The 20870-nt window shown below is 36.9% G+C and overlaps 1 protein-coding gene across 2 annotated transcripts in view; it reads right to left on the reverse strand.

Moving 5' to 3' along the window:
• chd1l (chromodomain helicase DNA binding protein 1-like) overlaps positions 1-15616 on the reverse strand; it is a 110272-nt gene extending 94656 nt beyond the window's left edge. For both annotated transcript variants that reach the window (XM_061977535.2, XM_061977534.2), the window contains exons 1-5: positions 15460-15616; positions 15261-15373; positions 12072-12178; positions 4693-4804; positions 4591-4622 (exon numbers count right to left, since the gene is read on the reverse strand). In XM_061977535.2, coding sequence (XP_061833519.2) covers positions 4591-4622; positions 4693-4804; positions 12072-12178; positions 15261-15373; positions 15460-15553 — 458 coding nt within the window. In that variant the 5' untranslated portion in view covers positions 15554-15616. The remainder of the gene's footprint in view (positions 1-4590; positions 4623-4692; positions 4805-12071; positions 12179-15260; positions 15374-15459) is intronic.
• Between the last annotated feature and the right edge of the window lie 5254 nt (positions 15617-20870).

The following is a 20870-nucleotide window of genomic DNA, read 5'->3' on the forward strand; positions in this document are numbered from 1 at the left end:
TAAGTTCCTGTTATGCGCTGTTATACAGTATATGCCTCGAGCTCTTATTTTGAAGGCGCTAAGAGCAGAAGTGATGACATGGGGTGGAGCGGAAGTTTTTGAAAGAAGGTAAATAAAGTGGTCCTCGTGTAAACTGGAGCCTCCGTGTTTGTTATTTTGTAGTTTCATACAGTATAGGCGACATTTATAAACCCTCGGTTACACTTTTTTAAATAGATTCAATCTTGCACGTGGAAAGTTTAAGTGAGGGCTTTAGTTGCGGCGCATGGACTTAATTTGTAAGTAAAGGTAAGACCATAATAACGTTTTTTTTATTAAATGTGCTTTTTTTGTGTGCTACAGTTTGTATGTGTAAAGTTAAAGTTAAGTTAAAGTACCAATGATTGTCACACACACACTAGGTGTAATGAAATTTGTCGTCTGTATTTGACCCATCCCCTTGTTCACCCCCTGGGAGGTGAGGGGAGCAGTGGGCAGCAGCGGCGCCGCGCCCGGGAATCATTTTTGGTGATTTAACCCCCAATTCCAACCCTTGATGCTGAGTGCCAAGCAGGGAAGAATGCTGGTATGAGCTTTTAAACATAACCCGTTAACTGCTGCCAATCAAATGGTGAATAAGATACTCTTTAGGGTTCATATGTTTGTAAATCTGACTGTGATGAAGTCAGTGCCTCACCAGTCATCAACCTCACTGCACGTCACTGATATATATATATATATATATATATATATATATATATATATATACATATATTTCTGGGGCTACGCTCTGGGCCTGCTTGTCAGGCGGGGTCGGCGCCTCAGGCTACTGCATCCGGGCTGCGTGTCTGGAGCTCCTGGGTCCCACTGTCCATCCCTTCCGTCTTGGTTGGGGCCTGGTGGGTCTAGTCCCCGCGTCTATTGTGGTAGCTGGGTGCTGCAAGGTATTCCGAGGTGCTGCAAGTCGGCCAGCTGCTGGGGTAGTAACCTTGTGTGTCAGCATGTCTGTGATCTTCTTTTAATTATTTTTTTAAATATATATATGTATATATATATATATATATATATATATATATATAATTGTTATTAGTTATTCATTTTTTTATTTTGTATTTATTTTATTTTATTTTTTTAAATATATATATATATATATATATATATTTTTTTTTTCAATTTCCCCTCCCTCAGGGGGAATTTGACAGCGGTTGCTGGTTGTTCCATCTCCATCGTTGGGGTCCCTGCGGGTGGGGTTGGTGGTTCCCGTGGCCCTGTGCTGGGCGGTCCTGCGGTGGCCGACTTGGGTGGGGTGGCCTGGGGCGGGCCGCGCTGTGCTCTCCGGGGTTGGGATCTGGGCTCGTGGGGGCCCGGTTGCTTGTGGGGCGGGGGCGGACTTCCCGTCCGGTTGCGGGGCGTCTCTGGGCCCCCCGGGCGGGGCGTCCCGCCTTTCTGCCCGTGTGGGGTGTGGTCTCTCGCTGGCTTGAAAGCTGGCTGTCCCCTGCTTCTCCCGTGCCTTGTCCTCTGCCGGGCGCGTCTGTCTGCGGCCTGCTGCTGGCTCTTCCGAGCAGCACGGGGGGCCTAAAACCTTCATTCTAGCCTGATTTAGCCATTCCTTTACCACTTTTGACGTGTGTTTGGGGTCATTGTCCTGTTGGAACACCCAACTGTGCCCAAGACCCAACCTCCGGGCTGATGATTTTAGCTTGTACTGAAGAAATTGGAGGTAATCCTCCTTTTTCATCGTCCCATTTACCAGTTCCATTGGCAGCAAAACGGACCCACAGCATAATACTACCACCACCATGCTTGACGGTAGGCTCTGTGTTCCTGGGATTAAAGGCCTCACCTTTTTTCTTCCAAACATATTGCTGGGTATTGTGGCCAAACAGCTAAATTTTTGTTTCATCTGACCACAGAACTTTCCTGCAGACGGTCTTATCTTTGTCCATGTGATGTCAGATGAACTGCACCAATTTTGTCAAGAGGAGTGGTCAAAAATTCAAGCAGAAGCTTGTGGATGGCTACCAAAAGCGCCTTATTGCAGGTAAACTTGCCAAGGGACATGTAAGCAAATATTAACATTGCTGTATGTATACTTTTGACCCAGCACATTTGCTCACATTTTCAGTAGACCCATAATAAATTCATAAAAGAAGCAAACTTCATGAATGTTTTTTGTGCCAAACAAGTATGTGCTCCAATCACTCTATCACAAAAAAATAAGAGTTGTAGAAATTATTGGAAACTCAAGACAGCCATGACATTATGTTCTTTACAAGTGTATGTCAACTTTTGACCACGACTGTGTATATATATACTGTACATACACATACATATGTATGTACACGTATATACATATATACGTGTACATATTATATTAATATAATGGTTGGATAATTAATATAATTGGATATTAAGCGTATGTGAACTTCTACCTTGTTCACTTCCATGACAAACTCCTTAAAGTTTTGTAATCAATCAGAATAACCATGCAGCTAAAATGCACCAAACATGTATGGAAAGTGTTTTGCAATTTTCCCATCATTTGTAATGGATTTAAATGGGTGTAATATGGAATGTTTTATGGTGCATAGCCTTTTTTTTTTTTTAAATATCCATAAAATTCAATGAGCAGGTTGTGTTATGTGCGACCATGTTGGATGTTTTTGTTTGTTTTTTTGCACCATGACTAGGGAAGGTTGTTTGCATTTGGTCATTTAAGTTAGTGTTTTTCAACCACTCTGAGATACAGTCTGGTGTGCCGTGGGAGATGATCTAATTTCACCTATTTGCAAACCAGTAATTATAGTCTGCAAATGATGTGTTGTTGTTGAGTGTCGGTGCTGTCTAGAGCTTGGCAAAGTAAAGTGTAATACTCTTCCATATCGCTAGGTGGCAGCCAGTAGCTAATTGCTTTGTAGATGTCGGAAACAGCGGAAGGCAGCGTGCAGGTAAAAAATGTGTCTAATGCTTAAACCAAAAATAAACAAAAGGTGAGTGCCCCTAAGAAAAGGCATTGAAGCTTAAGGAAGGCTTTGCAGAACAAAACTAAAACTGAACTGGCTGCAAAGTAAACAAAAACAGAATGCTGGACAACAGCAAAGACTTACTGTGGAGCAAAGACAATGTATATCCGAACATGACATGACAATCAACATTGTCCCCACAAAGATGGATTAAAAACAACTTAAATAGTCTTGATTGCTAAAACAAAGCAGGTGTGGGGAATAGTGCTCAAAAAGGAAGACATGAAACTGCTACAGGGAAATACCAAAAAAAGAGAAAAAGCCACCAAAATAGGAGCGTAAGACAAGAACTAAAACACTACACACAGGAAAACAGCAAAAAACTCCAATTAAGTAAGGGTGTGATGTGACAGGTGGTGACAGTACACCTACTTTGAGACAAGAGCTATAGTAATGCATGCTTGGTTATGGTTTAAAGTCATATCCAACAATTGCGACAATGACTTTTTACTGTCAACTGAGTTTCGTTTTTTAGTGATTTCTGCTGGTGGTTTTCAACGCAAAAAATGTGCCTTGGCTCAAAAAAGGTTGAAAAACACTGATTTAAGTAAATGATGCATATTTGTGATTTAGAGCATAATTAAAGGTCATTGACCTGGATTACTCACATTGTCCACTAGACGGTGACATAATAACAGAGTCAACATTTTCAGACTATCAAATTGCATGAAATCTGCCTGATTAGCATGTGTAAAAGGCATACTTGCCAACCTTGAGACCTCCGATTTCGCGAGGTGGGGGGGGCGTCGGGCGGGGCGTGGTTAAGAGGGGAGGAGTATATTGACAGCTAGAATTCACCAAGTCAAGTATTTCATACATATATATATATATATATATATATATATATAATATATATATATATATATATATACATATATATATAGATCGATATATATAGATATAGATATCTACATCCTGAAAATATGCAAACAAAGCTGTGTTTAGATAATTAATACTTCAAACTTGCATAAATAAATATTCAGGAATATAACATAACTTGGCTTCTGAGAGTTTCAAAATGTAATGAATAAAATGCTAAAGTTGTTGATAAACAAGCAATTATTTTAATAATTAAATATGGTCATTTTAAATGAATTATTATGATAATTTAAAATCAATTATTTGAAATATGTTTATTTTAATGTATAATTCTATGGCTGGATGTAATAAGGAGTCACGAAAAAATACAAATAAAAATCCAATTAATTTTGATGTTTTTAGCAAAATATAGTAACAATGTATTTAGTTGGGTTTTTTTTAAATTAATAAATATATTTAATTGATATGATTTATCTCTAGTCTGGATGATTTAGTTCTTGTCACCCTGTTGTCCTCCCGTCATGAAAAAAGGCTGTCCTCACTCAGGTCCTCATGGAGCTGGAGGGGACGTGGCTTCCAGCTCCGGTTGAAAATCGGGAGATTTTCGGGAGAATATTTGTCCCGGGAGCTTTTCGGGAGAGGCGCTGAATTTCGGGAGTCTCCCGGAAAATTCGGGAGGGTTGGCAAGTATGGTAAAAGGTGTGTTGTGTTTTGTGCACATAAAAGTGGACACATGACTATAAAATAACATTTCAGTCAAGACACTCACCGTCGCAGGAAAGAAGCGTCTTTGAGACAGAGCTAGGGGAAGAAATCATTTTAAAAAATCAATACGGGCGCAAAGTGTTGCTGACATAGAACAATCCCTCACCTCGTATGTGGTGAGCAGGACATGGAAGTCCTGCTTGTCGGCGTCCGCTTGAATCTGGGCCCGTCTGTCTCGATCCCCCTTGTAGCACAGGACCGTCAGGGACGGGGCAAAGCTAGAAAACAAGAATGGCTGTGATGTTGGTCCTTTTACAGGGTTGTCTTGTCGCAATACCAGAATTCCAGTCGTCCATACAGAGGAATTTGCACGATTCTCCATACTTATTTGATACCACAGTAAACATTTAAAAAACCTGTGTACCGTATTTTTCGGAGTATAAGTCGCTCCGGTGTGTAAGTCGCGCCGGTCGAAAATGCATAATAAAGAAGGGAAAAAACATATATAAGTCGCACTAGAGCAGGGGTGCTCACACTTTTTCTGCAGGCGAGCTACTTTTCAATTGATCAAGTCGTGGGGATCTACCTCATTCATATATATAATTTATATTTACTTATTTATGAAATATATGTTTTTGTTAACAAGTTAAAGGTGTTTAATGATAATGCAAGCATGTTTAACACATATAGTTAATATTGTTAAAAAATTAAAGGTGTTTAATGATAATACAAGAATGTTTAATACATATAGTTAATATTGTTAACAAGTTAAAGGTGTTTAATAATAATACAAGCATGTTTAACACATATAGTTAATATTGTTAACAAGTTAAAGGTGTTTAATGATAATACAAGCATGTTTAACACATATAGTTAATATTGTTAACAAGTTAAAGGTGTTTAATGATAATACAAGCATGTTTAACACATATAGTTAATATTGTTAACAAGTTAAAGGTGTTTAATGATAATACAAGCATGTTTAACACATATAGTTAATATCGTTAACAAGTTAAAGGTGTTTAAAGATAATACAAGCATGTTTAACACATATAGTTAATATTGTTAACAAGTTAAAGGTGTTCAAAGATAATACAATCATGTTTAACACATATAGTTAATATTGTTAATAAGTTAAAGGTGTTTAAAGATAATACAAGCATGTTTAACACATATAGATTCCTTTCTTTCATGAAGACAAGAATATAAGTTGGTGTATTACCTGATTCTGATGACTTGCATTGATTGGAATCAGACAGTGGTGATGATAACGTCCGCATTTTCGAATGGAGGAGAAAAAAAGTCCTCCTTTCTGTCCAATACCACATGAAAGTGGTTGGTTTTTGGCATCTTATTTGTCCAGCTTCCGTACTCCTTTGTATACACTTTACAAGAAATACATTGTCGGCAAACTCCGTAGCTTGCTAGCTTGTGCACGCCAGCTTTCTGAGACTCTTATTTTGTTAGCGCAACTGTGCACCTGTGCAGTCGGTCTTTGGAGTTTTGACGACAGGTACGGCGCCAGTCTGTTGAAATAAAGTATTTCTCGCCTTCCAGTCGGTAATTTTAATGAGCTGGCAGCAGCCAGCGTCATCTCAAAAGACCCTCGGGTGCCGTGAATGTCAATCAAGTGACGAAAGTGACGTCATAGTGAAGATTTATGATCGCTCATTTTTAGGACTATTTTTTTAATGCCTGGCTGGTGATCGACTGACACACCCTCCGAGATCGACCGGTAGATCGCGATCGACGTAATGAGCACCCCTGTTTTACAGGGTTGTCTGGTCGCGATACCAGAATTCCAGTCGTCCATACCGAGGAATTTGCACGATTCTCCATACTTATTTGATACCACAGTAAACATTTAAAAAAACCTGTGTACCGTATTTTTCGGCGTATAAGTCGCACCGGTCGAAAATGCATAATAAAGAAGGGAAAAAACATATATAAGTCGCACTGGAGTATAAGTCGCATTTTTGGGGGAAATTTATTTGATAAAAGCCAACAGCAAGAATAGACATTTGAAAGGCAATTTAAAATAAATAAAGAATAGTGAACAACAGGCTGAATAAGTGTACGTTATATGAGGCATAAATAACCAACTGGTATGTTAACGTAACATATTATGGTAAGAGTCATTGAAATAACTATAACATATAGAACATGCTATACGTTTACCAAACAATCTGTCACTCCTAATCGCTAAATCCCATGAAATCTTATACGTCTAGTCCAGTGGTCGGCAACCCGCGGCTCTTTGATCACTCTGGTGCGGCTCAGCTGCATACTTGCCGACCCTCCCGATGATGTTGTGTCGTTCGCGAACGATTCGTTCGAACGAACGAATCTTTTGAGTGAACGTACTGAACCGAATCCCTTCATGAACTGATTCGTTCCTTTCTCAGTTCAGTTGAGCTCCGCCGCGACCATGCCGGTTTGAGTGGAACTGGCGCATTCTGTGACTCACTGAACCCTCGACGTCGGCGAACGACGCAGCCAGCTACTCATCATGGGGGCGGGGGGAGGGACTGAGCGAACGATTCGTTCACCGCGGATTAACGACATGAATCACTCGGTGAACGACAGAATCAGGACTCGCGAACCTACTGACACAGAGAACTGACTGTGTCGCGGAGGAGGACGTCACATTGAGGCTCTCGTTCAGTCACTGTGCGCGTCGTTCATTGGGTGCTGGGGGGGGGGGGGGGGGGTTTCGGTGAACAAATTTATTGAACGACTCAATTTAAGGAACTGATTCTAGTGATTCAGTACAGTCAAAAGAACTGCCGATCCCATCACTACCTCCCGATTGTCCCGGGAGACTTCCGGATTTCAGTGCCTCTCGCAGAAAACTCCCGGGATTAATATTCTCCGATTTTCACCCTAACAATAATAATAAGGGCGTGCCATGATGGTACAGCATTTAGCTCCCTCTACAATATGTATTAACAGCGTGCCTGCTCTGTAGAGATGCGCGGATAGGCAATTATTTCATCCGCAACCGCATCACAAAAGTCGTCAACCATCTGCCATCCACCCGCACCAACATTTAATCAAAACCGCACCCGCCCGCCATCCGCCACCCGTCCGTTGTTATATATCTAATATAGACGATGCAAGGCATTAGTGAGGTTATAAAGCTTTTGCCTGTTAAAGAAAGGAGACTGATCCAATGTAGCAGAGACATTCAATGCGTGCCACGCTGTCACGGCCCAGACGCACACCAGTGCGCAATCATCTGGGAGCCGCGCTGAGCGCACCTCCAAGCGCGCTCGCGCCACTCAAACTGCTGCAGGCAGCTGCGTTCTATCTTGTTTTAACATCCTGTGGCACTCTTCTGGGATTACGGCGGACGAAACTGCTCATGCTCAGGGTGTTTGTGGAGGTTCGGGGTTTTGCACAAGTGTGATGCACCATGTTAGATGTCCCGGTTTTGTGACTGTCGTAGACATAAACAGCGTCGCAGCTCTTGCAAATCACGTAGCCAGCATTACTATCATCCTGATTTACAACCTCATAAAAACGAGTCCACGCTAAACTTTTCTGGCCTTTTTTTCCCCTGGTCTTTAGTATTCCCTTTTTTAGTTTGTCGCGTACCACGTTTGCTGCCGGCGTTGCCATCTCTTTTTTTTTTTCTTCTTCTGTTGTGGCGTGCTGCAGGTGCCTGCTCGTTTTTCGTATGTGGGTAACAACATTTAACTATGTATATATATTTCCGAATTGGTTTAACTGCCACCCGCCTGAATCTATTTAAAATCAAAAAAATTTTTTATTTCAACCGCCCGACCCGACCCGCAGATAAAATCTAATTTTTATTTCAACCGCCCGACCCGCGGATAATCCGCGGACTCCGCGGTTGTGTCCGCAAACCGCGCATCTCTACTGCTCTGCCTCTTGTTGTATGCATCTTCTGCTTGGACACGTAAGTGACAGCAAGGCATACTTGTTCAACAGCCACACAGGTTACACTGATGGTGGCCATATAACATAACTTTAACACTCTTACTAATAATGCGCCACACTGTGAACCCACACCAAACAAGAATGACAAACACATTTCGGGAGAACATTTGCGCCGTAACACAACATAAACACAACAGAACAAATACCCAGAATCCCATGCAGCCCTGACTCTTCCGGGCTACATTATACACCCCTGCTACCACCAAACCCCGCTCCCAACCCTGCTTTCCCACACATCAACACCCCCCCCCCCCCCACCCCGCCCCCTCAGTGCGTCGGTTGACGTAGGCGGGGTTTGGTAGCGGAAGAGTTAGGGCTGCATGGGATTCTGGGTATTTGTTCTGTTGTGTTTATGTTGTGTTACGGTGCAGATGTTCTCCCGAAATGTGTTTGTCCTTCCTGTTTGGTGTGGGTTCACAGTGTGGCGCATTATTAGTAAGAGTGTTAAAGTTTTTTTATACCGCCACCGTCAGTGTAACCTGTGTGGTTGTTGACCAAGTATGCCTTGCTGTCACTTACGTGATCAAGCAGAAGCCCCGTACAACGTGTGGCTGGGTCGGCACGCTGGTAGTACAGGTTGTAGTGGACGCTAAATGCTGTACCATCACGGCACGTTCGAGAGACTGACGGAAAAATCGTGAGGTTTGACAAGTATAACGCTGTCAAGCGCCATTCATATAAAACTCGCAGGCCGCACTAACATTACATTTTCATATTAAGGTGTGGGCCGCGTGTCTGAGACCCTTGGTTTTATACATAGCACAAAGCAAAACAAAAACTGTGTATGCAGTGTTATTTAATTTTAAATTTCAAAAGAGTTTTGTGGCTCCCATTGTTTTCTTTTATTTGTGAAACTGGTCAAAATGGCTCTTGGAGTGGTAAAGGTTGCCGACCCCTGGTCTAGTCTCTTACGTGAATGAGATAAATAATATTATTTGATATTTTACGGTAATGTGTTAATAATTTCACACATAAGTCGCTCCTGAGTATAAGTCGCACCCCCGGCCAAACTATGAAAAGAATTGCGAAAAATACGGTACTTCACTAAAACATATATTTAAAGACAAATATTTGTATTCATTACTAGTATCAACATTTCAGCCTTTTCTCATTACGTTATTTGCTCTATTTTGACATTTTGTTTATGGTATATATAAGTGTTGTCAAGCACATAAAACTTTCTCCAAGACAGGGGTTTCCAAGCTACGGCCTGTCGTTTTCAATTTGGCCCCCGAGACGTCATGATTTAATAAGTAAGGGAACTTCACCCACAGGGAGATCGAGTTCATTGTAATATTGTAACATTTGAGACTATGCCATCTAATAGGCAACTTGAGTAATTCAAATCAACGACCATTAATTATGCTATGAATGAGAGTAAGCACAGCAATACTTGTATGACCCAATGCAAACAACCTTTCCTAGTCATAGTGCGGAGGAAAAAAAATCCTACCAACATAAAATGACATCACACATCACTGAACTTTGTGGACATTATAAAAAAAAATGTCCACTCACCACACATAATTCCAAATTACACCCATTTAAATCCCCTGCAATGCATGATGGGAAAAATACAAAACACTCTCCACACTTATCCATGTTTGCTGCATTTTAGTTGCTTGATATTTCTGATTGATTACAAAACTCTAAGAAGGTTGTCACAGAAGTAAACAAGGTAAGAGTCAAAATTTCACCTACCCTTAATATCCAATTATATCAATGATACATACATTATATTAAAGGCCTACTGAAATGCGATTTTCTTATTTAAACGGGGATAGCAGGTCCATTCTATGTGTCATACTTGATCATTTCGCGATATTGCCATATTTTTGCTGAAAGGATTTAGTAGAGAACATCGACGATAAAGTTTGCAACTTTTGGTCGCTGATAAAAAAAGCCTTGCCTGTACCAGACGAGTAGCGTGACGTCACAGGTTGTGGAGCTCCTCACATCTGCACATTGTTTACAATCATGGCCACTAGCAGCGAGAGCGATTCGGACCGAGAAAGCGACGATTTCCCCATTAATTTGAGCGAGGATGAAAGATTCGTGGATGAGGAAAGTGAGAGTGAAGGACTAGAGGGCAGTGGGAGCGATTCAGATAGGGAAGATGCTGTGAGAGGTGGGTGGGACCCGATATTCAGCTGAGAATGACTAAAACAGTAAATAAACACAAGACATATATATACTCTATTAGCCACAACACAACCAGGCTTATATTTAATATGCCACAAATTAATCCCGCATAACAAACACCTCCCCCCTCCCGTCCATATAACCCGCCAATATAACTCAAACACCCGCACAACACACTCAATCCCACAGCCCAAAGTACCGTTCACCTCCCCAAAGTTCATACAGCACATATATTTCCCCAAAGTCCCCAAAGTTACGTACGTGACATGCACATAGCGGCACGCACGTACGGGCAAGCGATCAAATGTTTGGAAGCCGCGGCTGCATGCGTACTCACGGTACCGCGTCTGCGCATCCAACTCAAAGTCCTCCTGGTAAGAGTCTCTGTTGTCCCAGTTCTCCACAGGCCGATGGTAAAGCTTGACTGTCATCTTCCGGGAATGTAAACAATGAAACACCGGCTGTGTTATCCGGCACAACAGTCAAGGGGTGCATTCTACGGCGGGGGTGCGTTATCCGGCACAACACCTGCCGCAATACACCGCTTCCCACCTACAGCTTTCTTCTTTGCTGTCTCCATTGTTCATTGAACACATTGCAAAAGATTCACCAACACAGATGTCCAGAATACTGTGGAATTTTGCGATGAAAACGGACGACTTAATAGCTGGCCACCATGCTGTCCCAAAATGTCCTCGACAATCCGTGACGTCACGCGCTGACGTCATCATACCGAGACGTTTTCAGCAGGATATTTTGCGCGAAATTTAAAATTGCACTTTAGTAAGCTAACCCGGCCGTATTGGCATGTGTTGCAATGTTAAGATTTCATCATTGATATATAAACTATCAGACTGCGTGGTCGGTAGTAGTGGGATTCAGTTCGCCTTTAATATAATATGTACACATACTTTACATGCAGTCGGCTTTCGGCCCTCAACCTATTTATTTTTAGCCCGATGCAGCCCCTAAGTCGAAGAGTTTGGACACCCCTGCTCTAAGATGTGTTTTCTAGGCGACCAGCACTGCATTAGGAGGAGTAAAAGGGGGCGTGGCCATGAGGAACAGCTGAGCAGATTGGAGAAGAATTCTCACAAGACAGCCCTGTCAAATATTTCAAACATATTTGGGGATAATAACTGAAATTAAAATGTTTTTTTATTCATTAATGAATTCAACAAATTGGGTTCAAGCAAAAAGAGAACTTTTTAATGAAAGGCAAATGGTTATAATTTATCTACTTCACCAATTATTTATTTTTTAAATACTTAATTCTAGTATATCTTATGTGCTGATGTACTTCTGTGGTATTTGTAAAAAAAACAATGATACCGATAAAAAGGTATCGACGTATTTCTTGCGTGTTGGTATCAATACTTATGACAATGCTATTACAGGGGAAATAAATGAAATATACATCAGGGAAGTTGAGCATTTTACCGTTCCAACTCATTCCTCCAGTTCTCCATGACAGAGAGCGGGCTGAGGACCAGAAATGGACCTTTGGTACCAACAGCTGCAGACATGTAGACCAGCAGGGAGATGGTCTGAGGACACAAATACTGGTAAGTGGTAATAATGTCTTTTTGCATTCATCTTAAAACACATTTTAGAGCCTCAATCATGCGTATTGTAGGGAAAATACCAAAAGTACCTGCATTGACATTCATTACCTTTTTTTTTCTTTTTGACCGTCTTTTACCTTGTTTGATCTTATTTTACCTTTTATTTACCTTCTATTTAACTTATTTTACCTTCTATGTTCCTTTTTTTACCTTTCATTTACCTACTATTCAATTTATTTACTTTCTATATTCCTTCTTTTACTTTTTATTTACCTTCTAGTTTAATTATTTTACCTTCTATATTCCTCCTTTTATCTTTTATTTACCTTTAATATTGTATCTTGTATTTACGTATTTTACCTTTATTATTTTGCTAACCCTTTTATTTACCTTCCTTTTTCTTTTATTTACCCTACTACCTTTTACTTACTTATTTTATCTTTTGTTTAACTGCTATATTCTTTCTTTTAACTTATTTTACCTTCTATTTAACTTATTTTACATTTTAATTACATTGTTGTCCGTTTTATTTACCTTATTTCCCTTTTACTTACTTATTTTACCTTTTATTTAAATTATTTCCCTTGTATTTACCCTATTTACCTTCAAAATTCCTTCTTTTACCTTTCATTTGCCTTATTTGACCTTTTATTTACCTTAAATTTAGCTTTTTCTACCTTCTTTTTCCTTTTATTTATCTTATTTTACCATTTATTTACTCGTTTTATCTTCTGTTTACCTTCTTTATTCATTAATTTACCTCATTTTACCTTTTATTTACCTTCTCTTTAACTTATTTTACCTACTATATATTCCTTTTTTTAACCTTTAATTTACCTTCTATATTCCTTTTTTTAACCTTTAATTTACCTCATTTTACCTTTTATTTACCTTCTATTCAATTTATTTACTTTCTTTATTCCTTATTTTACCTTTTATTTACCTTCTATTTAAATGATTTTACCTTCTATATTCCTTATTTTTATCTTTTATCTACCTTCTATACTGCATCTTGTATTTACGTATTTTACCTTTATTTTACTAACCCTTTTATTTACCTTTATTTACCTTGTATTTACCCTACTTTACCTTTTTAATTACTTATTTTATCTTTTGTTTACCTTTTATATTCTTTGTTTTAACTTTCATCTACCTTATTTTACCTTTTAATTACATGGTTTTCCCTTTTATTTACCTTATTTTCCCTTTTACTTACTTATGTTACCTTTTATTTAATTATTTTCCCTTGTATTTACCCTATTTACCCTCAAAACTTCTTTTACCTTAAATTTACCTTATTTTACCTTTTATTTACCTGGTTTTACCTTACATTTAGCTTTTTCTACTTTCTTTTTCCTTTTATTTATCTTACTTTACCATTTATTTACTAGTTTTATCTTCTGGTTACCTTCTTTATTCATTCATTTACATAATTTTACCTTTTATTTACCTTCTATTTAAGTTATTTTACCTTCTATATTCCTTTTTTTAACCTTTAATTTACCTAATTTTACCTTTTATTTACCTTCTTTTTAATTTATTTACCTTCTATATTCCTTCTTTTACCTTTTATTTACCTTCTATTTAAATGATTTTACCTTCTATATTCCTTATTCTATCTTTTATCTACCTTCTATATTGCATCTTGTATTTACGTATTTTACCTTTAATATTTTACTAACTCTTTTATTTACCTTCCTTTCCCTTGTATTTACCCTACTTTACCTTTTTAAATACTTATTTTATCTTGTGTTTACCTTTTAGATTCTTTGTTTTAACTTTCATTTACCCTATTTTACCTTTTAATCACATGGTTTTCCCTATTTTTAATTACATGATTTTCCCTTTTTATTTACCCTATTTACCCTTTGTTTACTTATTTTATCTTTTATCTACCTTCTATATTGCATTTTGTATTTACGTATTTTACCTTCATTAGTTTACTAACCCCTTTATTTACCTTCCTTTCCTTTGTAATTACCTTACTTTACCTTTTTAATTACTTATTTTATCTTTTGTTTACCTTTTAGATTCTTTGTTTTAACTTTCATTTACCTTATTTTACCTTTTAATCACATGGTTTTCCCTTTTATTTACATTATTTACCCTTGTATTTACCCTATATACCTTTTGTTTACTTATTTTATCTTTTGTTTACCTTCAAAATTCCTTCTTTTACCTTTCATTTACCTTAAATTTAGCTTTTTCTACCTTCTTTTTCCTTTTATTTACCCTATTTTACCATTCATTTACGAGTTTTACCTTCTGTTTACCTTTTTTATTCCTTCATTTACATTTAATTTACCTTCTGTTTAACTTATTACTACATTCCTTATTTTATCTTGTATTTACCTTCTATATTGCATCTTTTACCTTCTATTTGCCTTGTATTTACTTATTTTACCCTCGTTTGCCTTCTATTTAGCTTGTTCTATCTTCTTTATATTTTATTCACCTTCTTTTCTCTTTGTGTACTCTATTTTACCTTATGTTTACTTATTTTATATTCTGCTTACCTTCTATATTACTTATTTTACCTTTTATTTACCTTCTATTCAACTTATTTTACCTATATTTACCGTCTTTTACCTCCTTCTTGGCATTGTTACAGTGGATATTAGTAGAGATCCACCCATTTGTTTACATTTAAGAGCGCTGGCTTGCTGTTAGCGGTGAGCTATTGTATCCCCCTATGGTGTGTAGTGAAGCATGTTTAGCTATTCCTCGTCCTCCAGTGATAAAGATACTTGTAAGAAACTTACTATATTTGTTGCCATGGCGGTGAGGATTAGTGACCTCGAAATAGCTAAAATAATGTGTTCACCGTTACCACACGTCTAATCTCGCTCTTCTGTCTCCACACTGTTTCTGCTTGTTTGTGCTGTGTGTGTGTGTGTTGACTCAAAAGGGGTGTTTTCCTCTGGGGGCCAGACTAACTTCTGGTTTTCTCACGAAGACGTTTGTTTTGTTTTTGGTTTGGGATGGCCACCGTAAACTAGCATGACAGAGCCCAGATGCACTGCGAATGTTGCTTGGAGGTGTGAAAAGTTAGTTTTTTTTTAACCTGGCAGGTTTTTCCCAAGCCCATCTCATCGGCAAGGATGCATCCCTGCTGCTCCTTCAGGCACTGAGTCAGCCATTGGACGCCGTCCAGCTGATAGGCCCTCAGCTGTATTCCTGCCGGCCAAATGTAGAGTTTGAAGAAGAAACAAGCCACCTTCAAGTACACTTTTTGGATACGAAGCCATTAAGTTGCAAGTTACCTCGTAAACCCCACCGCTGTACGTCGCACTGACACAATGGCGTCTTCTTTTTCGCACCTATTAACCTTTTAATCTTCAGCAACAATTCCGTCATATTTCCACAGCAACAGGACAAAATGATCGAAAACAAGGTCTGACCGACACTTCCGCCCGCCTGGGTCACATGACCCAAATAGCGCGAGCGCGCGCTCACTTCGAATTTAACAATATTACTTATTCACAACTTGCTGCATTATTTAAAAAAAAAACATATATTCAATGTTATTTATATGATTACAATAGTGAAGGATTCAATGACATATTAGCAGTTATGTGCCTTTCTAAGCGGAGTTTATTAATGTGATCAAAGTTCCTGGGTTGGTCACGTGACCTAAAAAGGCGGAGCTTATAACCCGGAAGAACCCGCTCAAAACACGGTAGAATAATACATATATAGTGTTGTAGAATCAAACATGTGTTATATCTGGTAGTTAGCTAGTATGAGACGTGACGAAAAAGAAAAAAAATAACATATTATAACAATTCCGTCATATTTCCACAGCAACTGGACAAAATTATCGAAAACAAGGTCTGACCGACACTTCCGCCCGCCTGGGTCACATGACCCACAGGGCGCGAGCACGGGCTGACTTCGAATTTAACAATATTACTTATTCACAATTTGTTGCCTGATTTGAAAAAAACATATTTTTAAGGGTATTTATGTGATTAAGATAGTGGATTCAATGACATATTAGCAGTTATGTGCCTTTCTAAGCGGAGATTATTAAAGTGATCGAAGTTCCTGGGTTGGTCACGTGACCTAAAAAGGCGGAGCTTATAACCCGGAAAAACACGGTAGAATAATACATATATAGAGTTGTATATGAGACGTGACGAAAAAGAAAAAAAATAACATATTATAACAATTCCGTCATATTTCCACAGCAACAGGACAAAATGATTGAAAACAAGGTCACCGACACTTCCGCCCGTCTGGGTCACATGACCCACAGGGCGCGAGCGCGGACTGACTTCGAATTTAACAATATTACTTGTTCACAACTTGCAAAACAAACCATACATTTAAGGTTATTTATATGATCACAATAGTGAATGATTAAATTACATATTAGCAGTTATGTGCCTTTCAAAACGGAGTTTATTATTAAAAGATCGAAGTTCCTGGGTTGGTCACGTGACCTAAAAAGGCGGAAGAACCCACTCAAAAACACGGTAGAATAAGATATATAGCAGGCCCGGCCCTAACCAATCTGGCGCCCTAGGCAAGATTTTAGGTGGCGCCCCCCCCACATCGGCAGTGAAGTGTATATACTCACAAAAAAACGAATAGCTTTGTCTTTGACCTTTTTTTTTTTTACTTACAACTATACCTAATATATAAAGGGGTGGAAAAGTGACTATTACCTGCAGGGCAAATATAGCTAACCAGAAGGCAATAACAATGTAAACAAAAAACACCTGCTTAAAAGATCTAATACAAATGTCCCTGAAAAATGTAAGGTGGGAGTACTGTAATTACCTAACGTTACATTATTATTTTCCATAACAATTTAGCCCCCTCCACAATATTAACCCGACGTTAAAACAGAACTAGCTATTTATTGATTAGCAATTGCCGAATCATGTGACATTAGCTTAATGCTAAAAAGCCGGGTTACTATCACATTCTGTAACAGACAAATAATTTCATGTAGGCTAACGTTACCTACCTGCTACCTCTGTCTTTTCTCGTTTCTCCTCCTCTTCTTTTCTCTTTTTTCTTCCCTGGGCACCTGACAGTTTTGGCCGTTTTGACATCTTGTGTTGATTTTTTGATGTGGTGACGTCCAAAAAGAGTCATGATACGGGAAGGGAGGGGGCGCACCGTGAGGGGGGAGAGGGAGGGGGTGAGGGGGCGTAATGTTGTAACAAATAATATTTCTATTAAATAGGCTTTACTTTGCATTTTAATTAACGTGGGATTATTTTTTGTATTTAGAAATAATAGTACCAACTTTTTTTTCTTTTCTTTTTTTCTCTCCAACATTTGTGGCACTGGCGTGGCGCCCCCTGATGGACGGCGCCCTTAGCATTTGCCTATACGGCCTATGCCACGGGCCGGCCCTGATATATAGTGTTATAAATTTGGTATTTCTATAAACGACTGTAACATAGAAATGTTTGTCAACATTATTATGTTCCAGGGAAAAACATTTCTACATAAATGTCGATTTATGAAAGTAAGGCCTACATTTTCGAATTGGCCTAATGGTTTAGAACAGAATAGGAAGTACTTTATTGATCCCTGGGGGAAATTCAGCACCACAGTTCGCTCACAATAGACAATAAACACTTAGGTATTTTTTTTTACATGTGAATAATATAAATACAGTCTATTATACAGCATTATTCACATGTGAATAATATAAATACAGTCTATTATACAGCATTATTCACATGTGAATAATATAAATACAGTCTATTATACAGCATTATTCACATGTGAATAACATAAATACAGTCTATTATACAGCATTATTGACATGTGAATAACATAAATACAGTCTATTATACAGCATTATTCAGATGTGAATAACAAATACAGTCTATTATACAGCATTATTCACATGTGAATAATATAAATACAGTCTATTATACAGCATTATTCACATGTGAATAACATAAATACAGTCTATTATACAGCATTATTGACATGTGAATAACATAAATACAGTTTATTGTACAGCATTATTCACATGTGAATAACATAAATAGTCTATTACACAGCATTATTCACATGTGAATAATATAGTCTATTATACAGCATTATTCACATGTGAATAACATAAACACAGTCTATCATACAGCATTATTCACATGTGAATAATATAAATACAGTCTATTATACAGCATTATTCACATGTGAATAACATAAACACAGTCCATCATACAGCATTATTCACATGTGAATAACATAAACACAGTCTATCATATAGCATTATTCACATGTGAATAATATAAATACAGTCTATTATACAGCATTATTCACATGTGAATAATATAAATACAGTCTATTATACAGCATTATTCACATGTGAATAACATAAATACGGTCTATTATACAGCATTATTCACATGTGAATAACATAAATACAGCCTATTATACAGCATTATTCACATGTGAATAATATTATTCACATGTGAATAACATAAATACAGTCTGTTATACAGCATTATTCACATGTGAATAACATAAATACAGCCTATTATACAGCATTATTCACATGTGAATAATATAAATACAGTCTATTATACAGCATTATTCACATGTGAATAACATAAATACAGCCTATTATACAGCATTATTCACATGTGAATAATATAAATACAGTCTATTATACAGCATTATTCACATGTGAATAACAAATACAGTCTATTATACAGCATTATTCACATGTGAATAATATAAATACAGTCTATTATACAGCATTATTCACATGTGAATAACAAATACAGTCTATTATACAGCATTATTCACATGTGAATAACATAAATACAAGTCTATATACAGCATTATTCACATGTGAATAACATAAATACAGTCTATTATACAGCATTATTCACATGTGAATAACATATAAATACAGTATATTATACATCATTATTCACATGTGAATAATATAAATACAGTCTATTATACAGCATTATTCACATGTGAATAATATAAATACAGTCTATTATACAGCATTATTCACATGTGAATAACATAAATACAGTCTATTATACAGCATTATTGACATGTGAATAACATAAATACAGTTTATTGTACAGCATTATTCACATGTGAATAACATAAATACAGTCTATTACACAGCATTATTCACATGTGAATAATATAAATACAGTCTATTATACAGCATTATTCACATGTGAATAACATAAACACAGTCTAGCATACAGCATTATTCACACGTGAATAATATAAATACAGTCTATTATACAGCATTATTCACATGTGAATAACATAAACACAGTCTATCATACAGCATTATTCACATGTGAATAATATAAATACAGTCTATTACATAGCATTATTCACATGTGAATAACATAAATACAGCCTATTATACAGCATTATTCACATGTGAATAATGTAAATACAGTCTATTATACAGCATTATTCACATGTCCATCCATCCATCCATTTTCTACCGCTTATTCCCTTTGGGGTCGCGGGGGGCGCTGGAGCCTATCTCAGCTACATGTGAATAACATAAATACAGCCTATTATACAGCATTATTCACATGTGAATAATATAAATACAGTCTATTATACAGCATTATTCACATGTGAATAATATAAATACAGTCTATTATACAGCATTATTCACATGTGAATAACATAAATACAGTCTATTATACAGCATTATTCACATGTGAATAACATAAATACAGCCTATTATACAGCATTATTCACATGTGAATAATGTAAATACAGTCTATTATACAGCATTATTCACATGTGAATAACATAAATACAGCCTATTATACAGCATTATTCACATGTGAATAATATAAATACAGTCTATTATACAGCATTATTCACATGTGAATAATATAAATACAGTCTATTATACAGCATTATTCACATGTGAATAACATAAATACAGTCTATTATACAGCATTATTCACATGTGAATAACAAATACAGTCTATTACACAGCATTATTCACATGTGAATAATATAAATACAGTCTATTATACAGCATTATTCACATGTGAATAGCAAATATAGTCTATTATACAGCATTATTTACGTGTGAATAATATAAATACAGTCTATTATACAGCATTATTCACATGTGAATAACAAACACAGTCTATTATACAGCATTATTTACATGTGAATAATATAAATACAGTCTATTATACAGCATTATTCACATGTGAATAATATAAATACATTGTACATTTAAGTAGTCAAAGAACATATGCATTATACAGTCTGATGGCTGTCGGTATGAAGGACAATTTACAAATATCAATCAAATCTTGGAGAATGATTAAGAGTACAAAAGCCTTTAAATTGATATCTTTGTTAAAAACATTTAAAGTGATTTAGGTAGCCCTTTTTGTCTTTTTATTTAAAAAAAAAAAATTTTATTATTATGTATTAATATTTAATACTCTATCTGTATTTGCTTTTGTTTTCTTTCCTTGTTGTTAAAAGTGCCTTGACTGTTGTGTGAATTATAAATGTATATTTGTTGTTCAATTAAAATAAATACAAATTATATATATATAAATATATAAAATATATATATATATATATATAATGTTATATAATCAAACATGTGTCATATCTGGTAGTTAGCTAGTATGAGACGTGACGAAAAATAAAAAAATAACATTGTAATTATGACTTTTTA

Source organism: Nerophis lumbriciformis, linkage group LG18, assembly GCF_033978685.3.
Source record: "Nerophis lumbriciformis linkage group LG18, RoL_Nlum_v2.1, whole genome shotgun sequence".
Classification (NCBI taxonomy): domain Eukaryota; kingdom Metazoa; phylum Chordata; class Actinopteri; order Syngnathiformes; family Syngnathidae; genus Nerophis; species Nerophis lumbriciformis.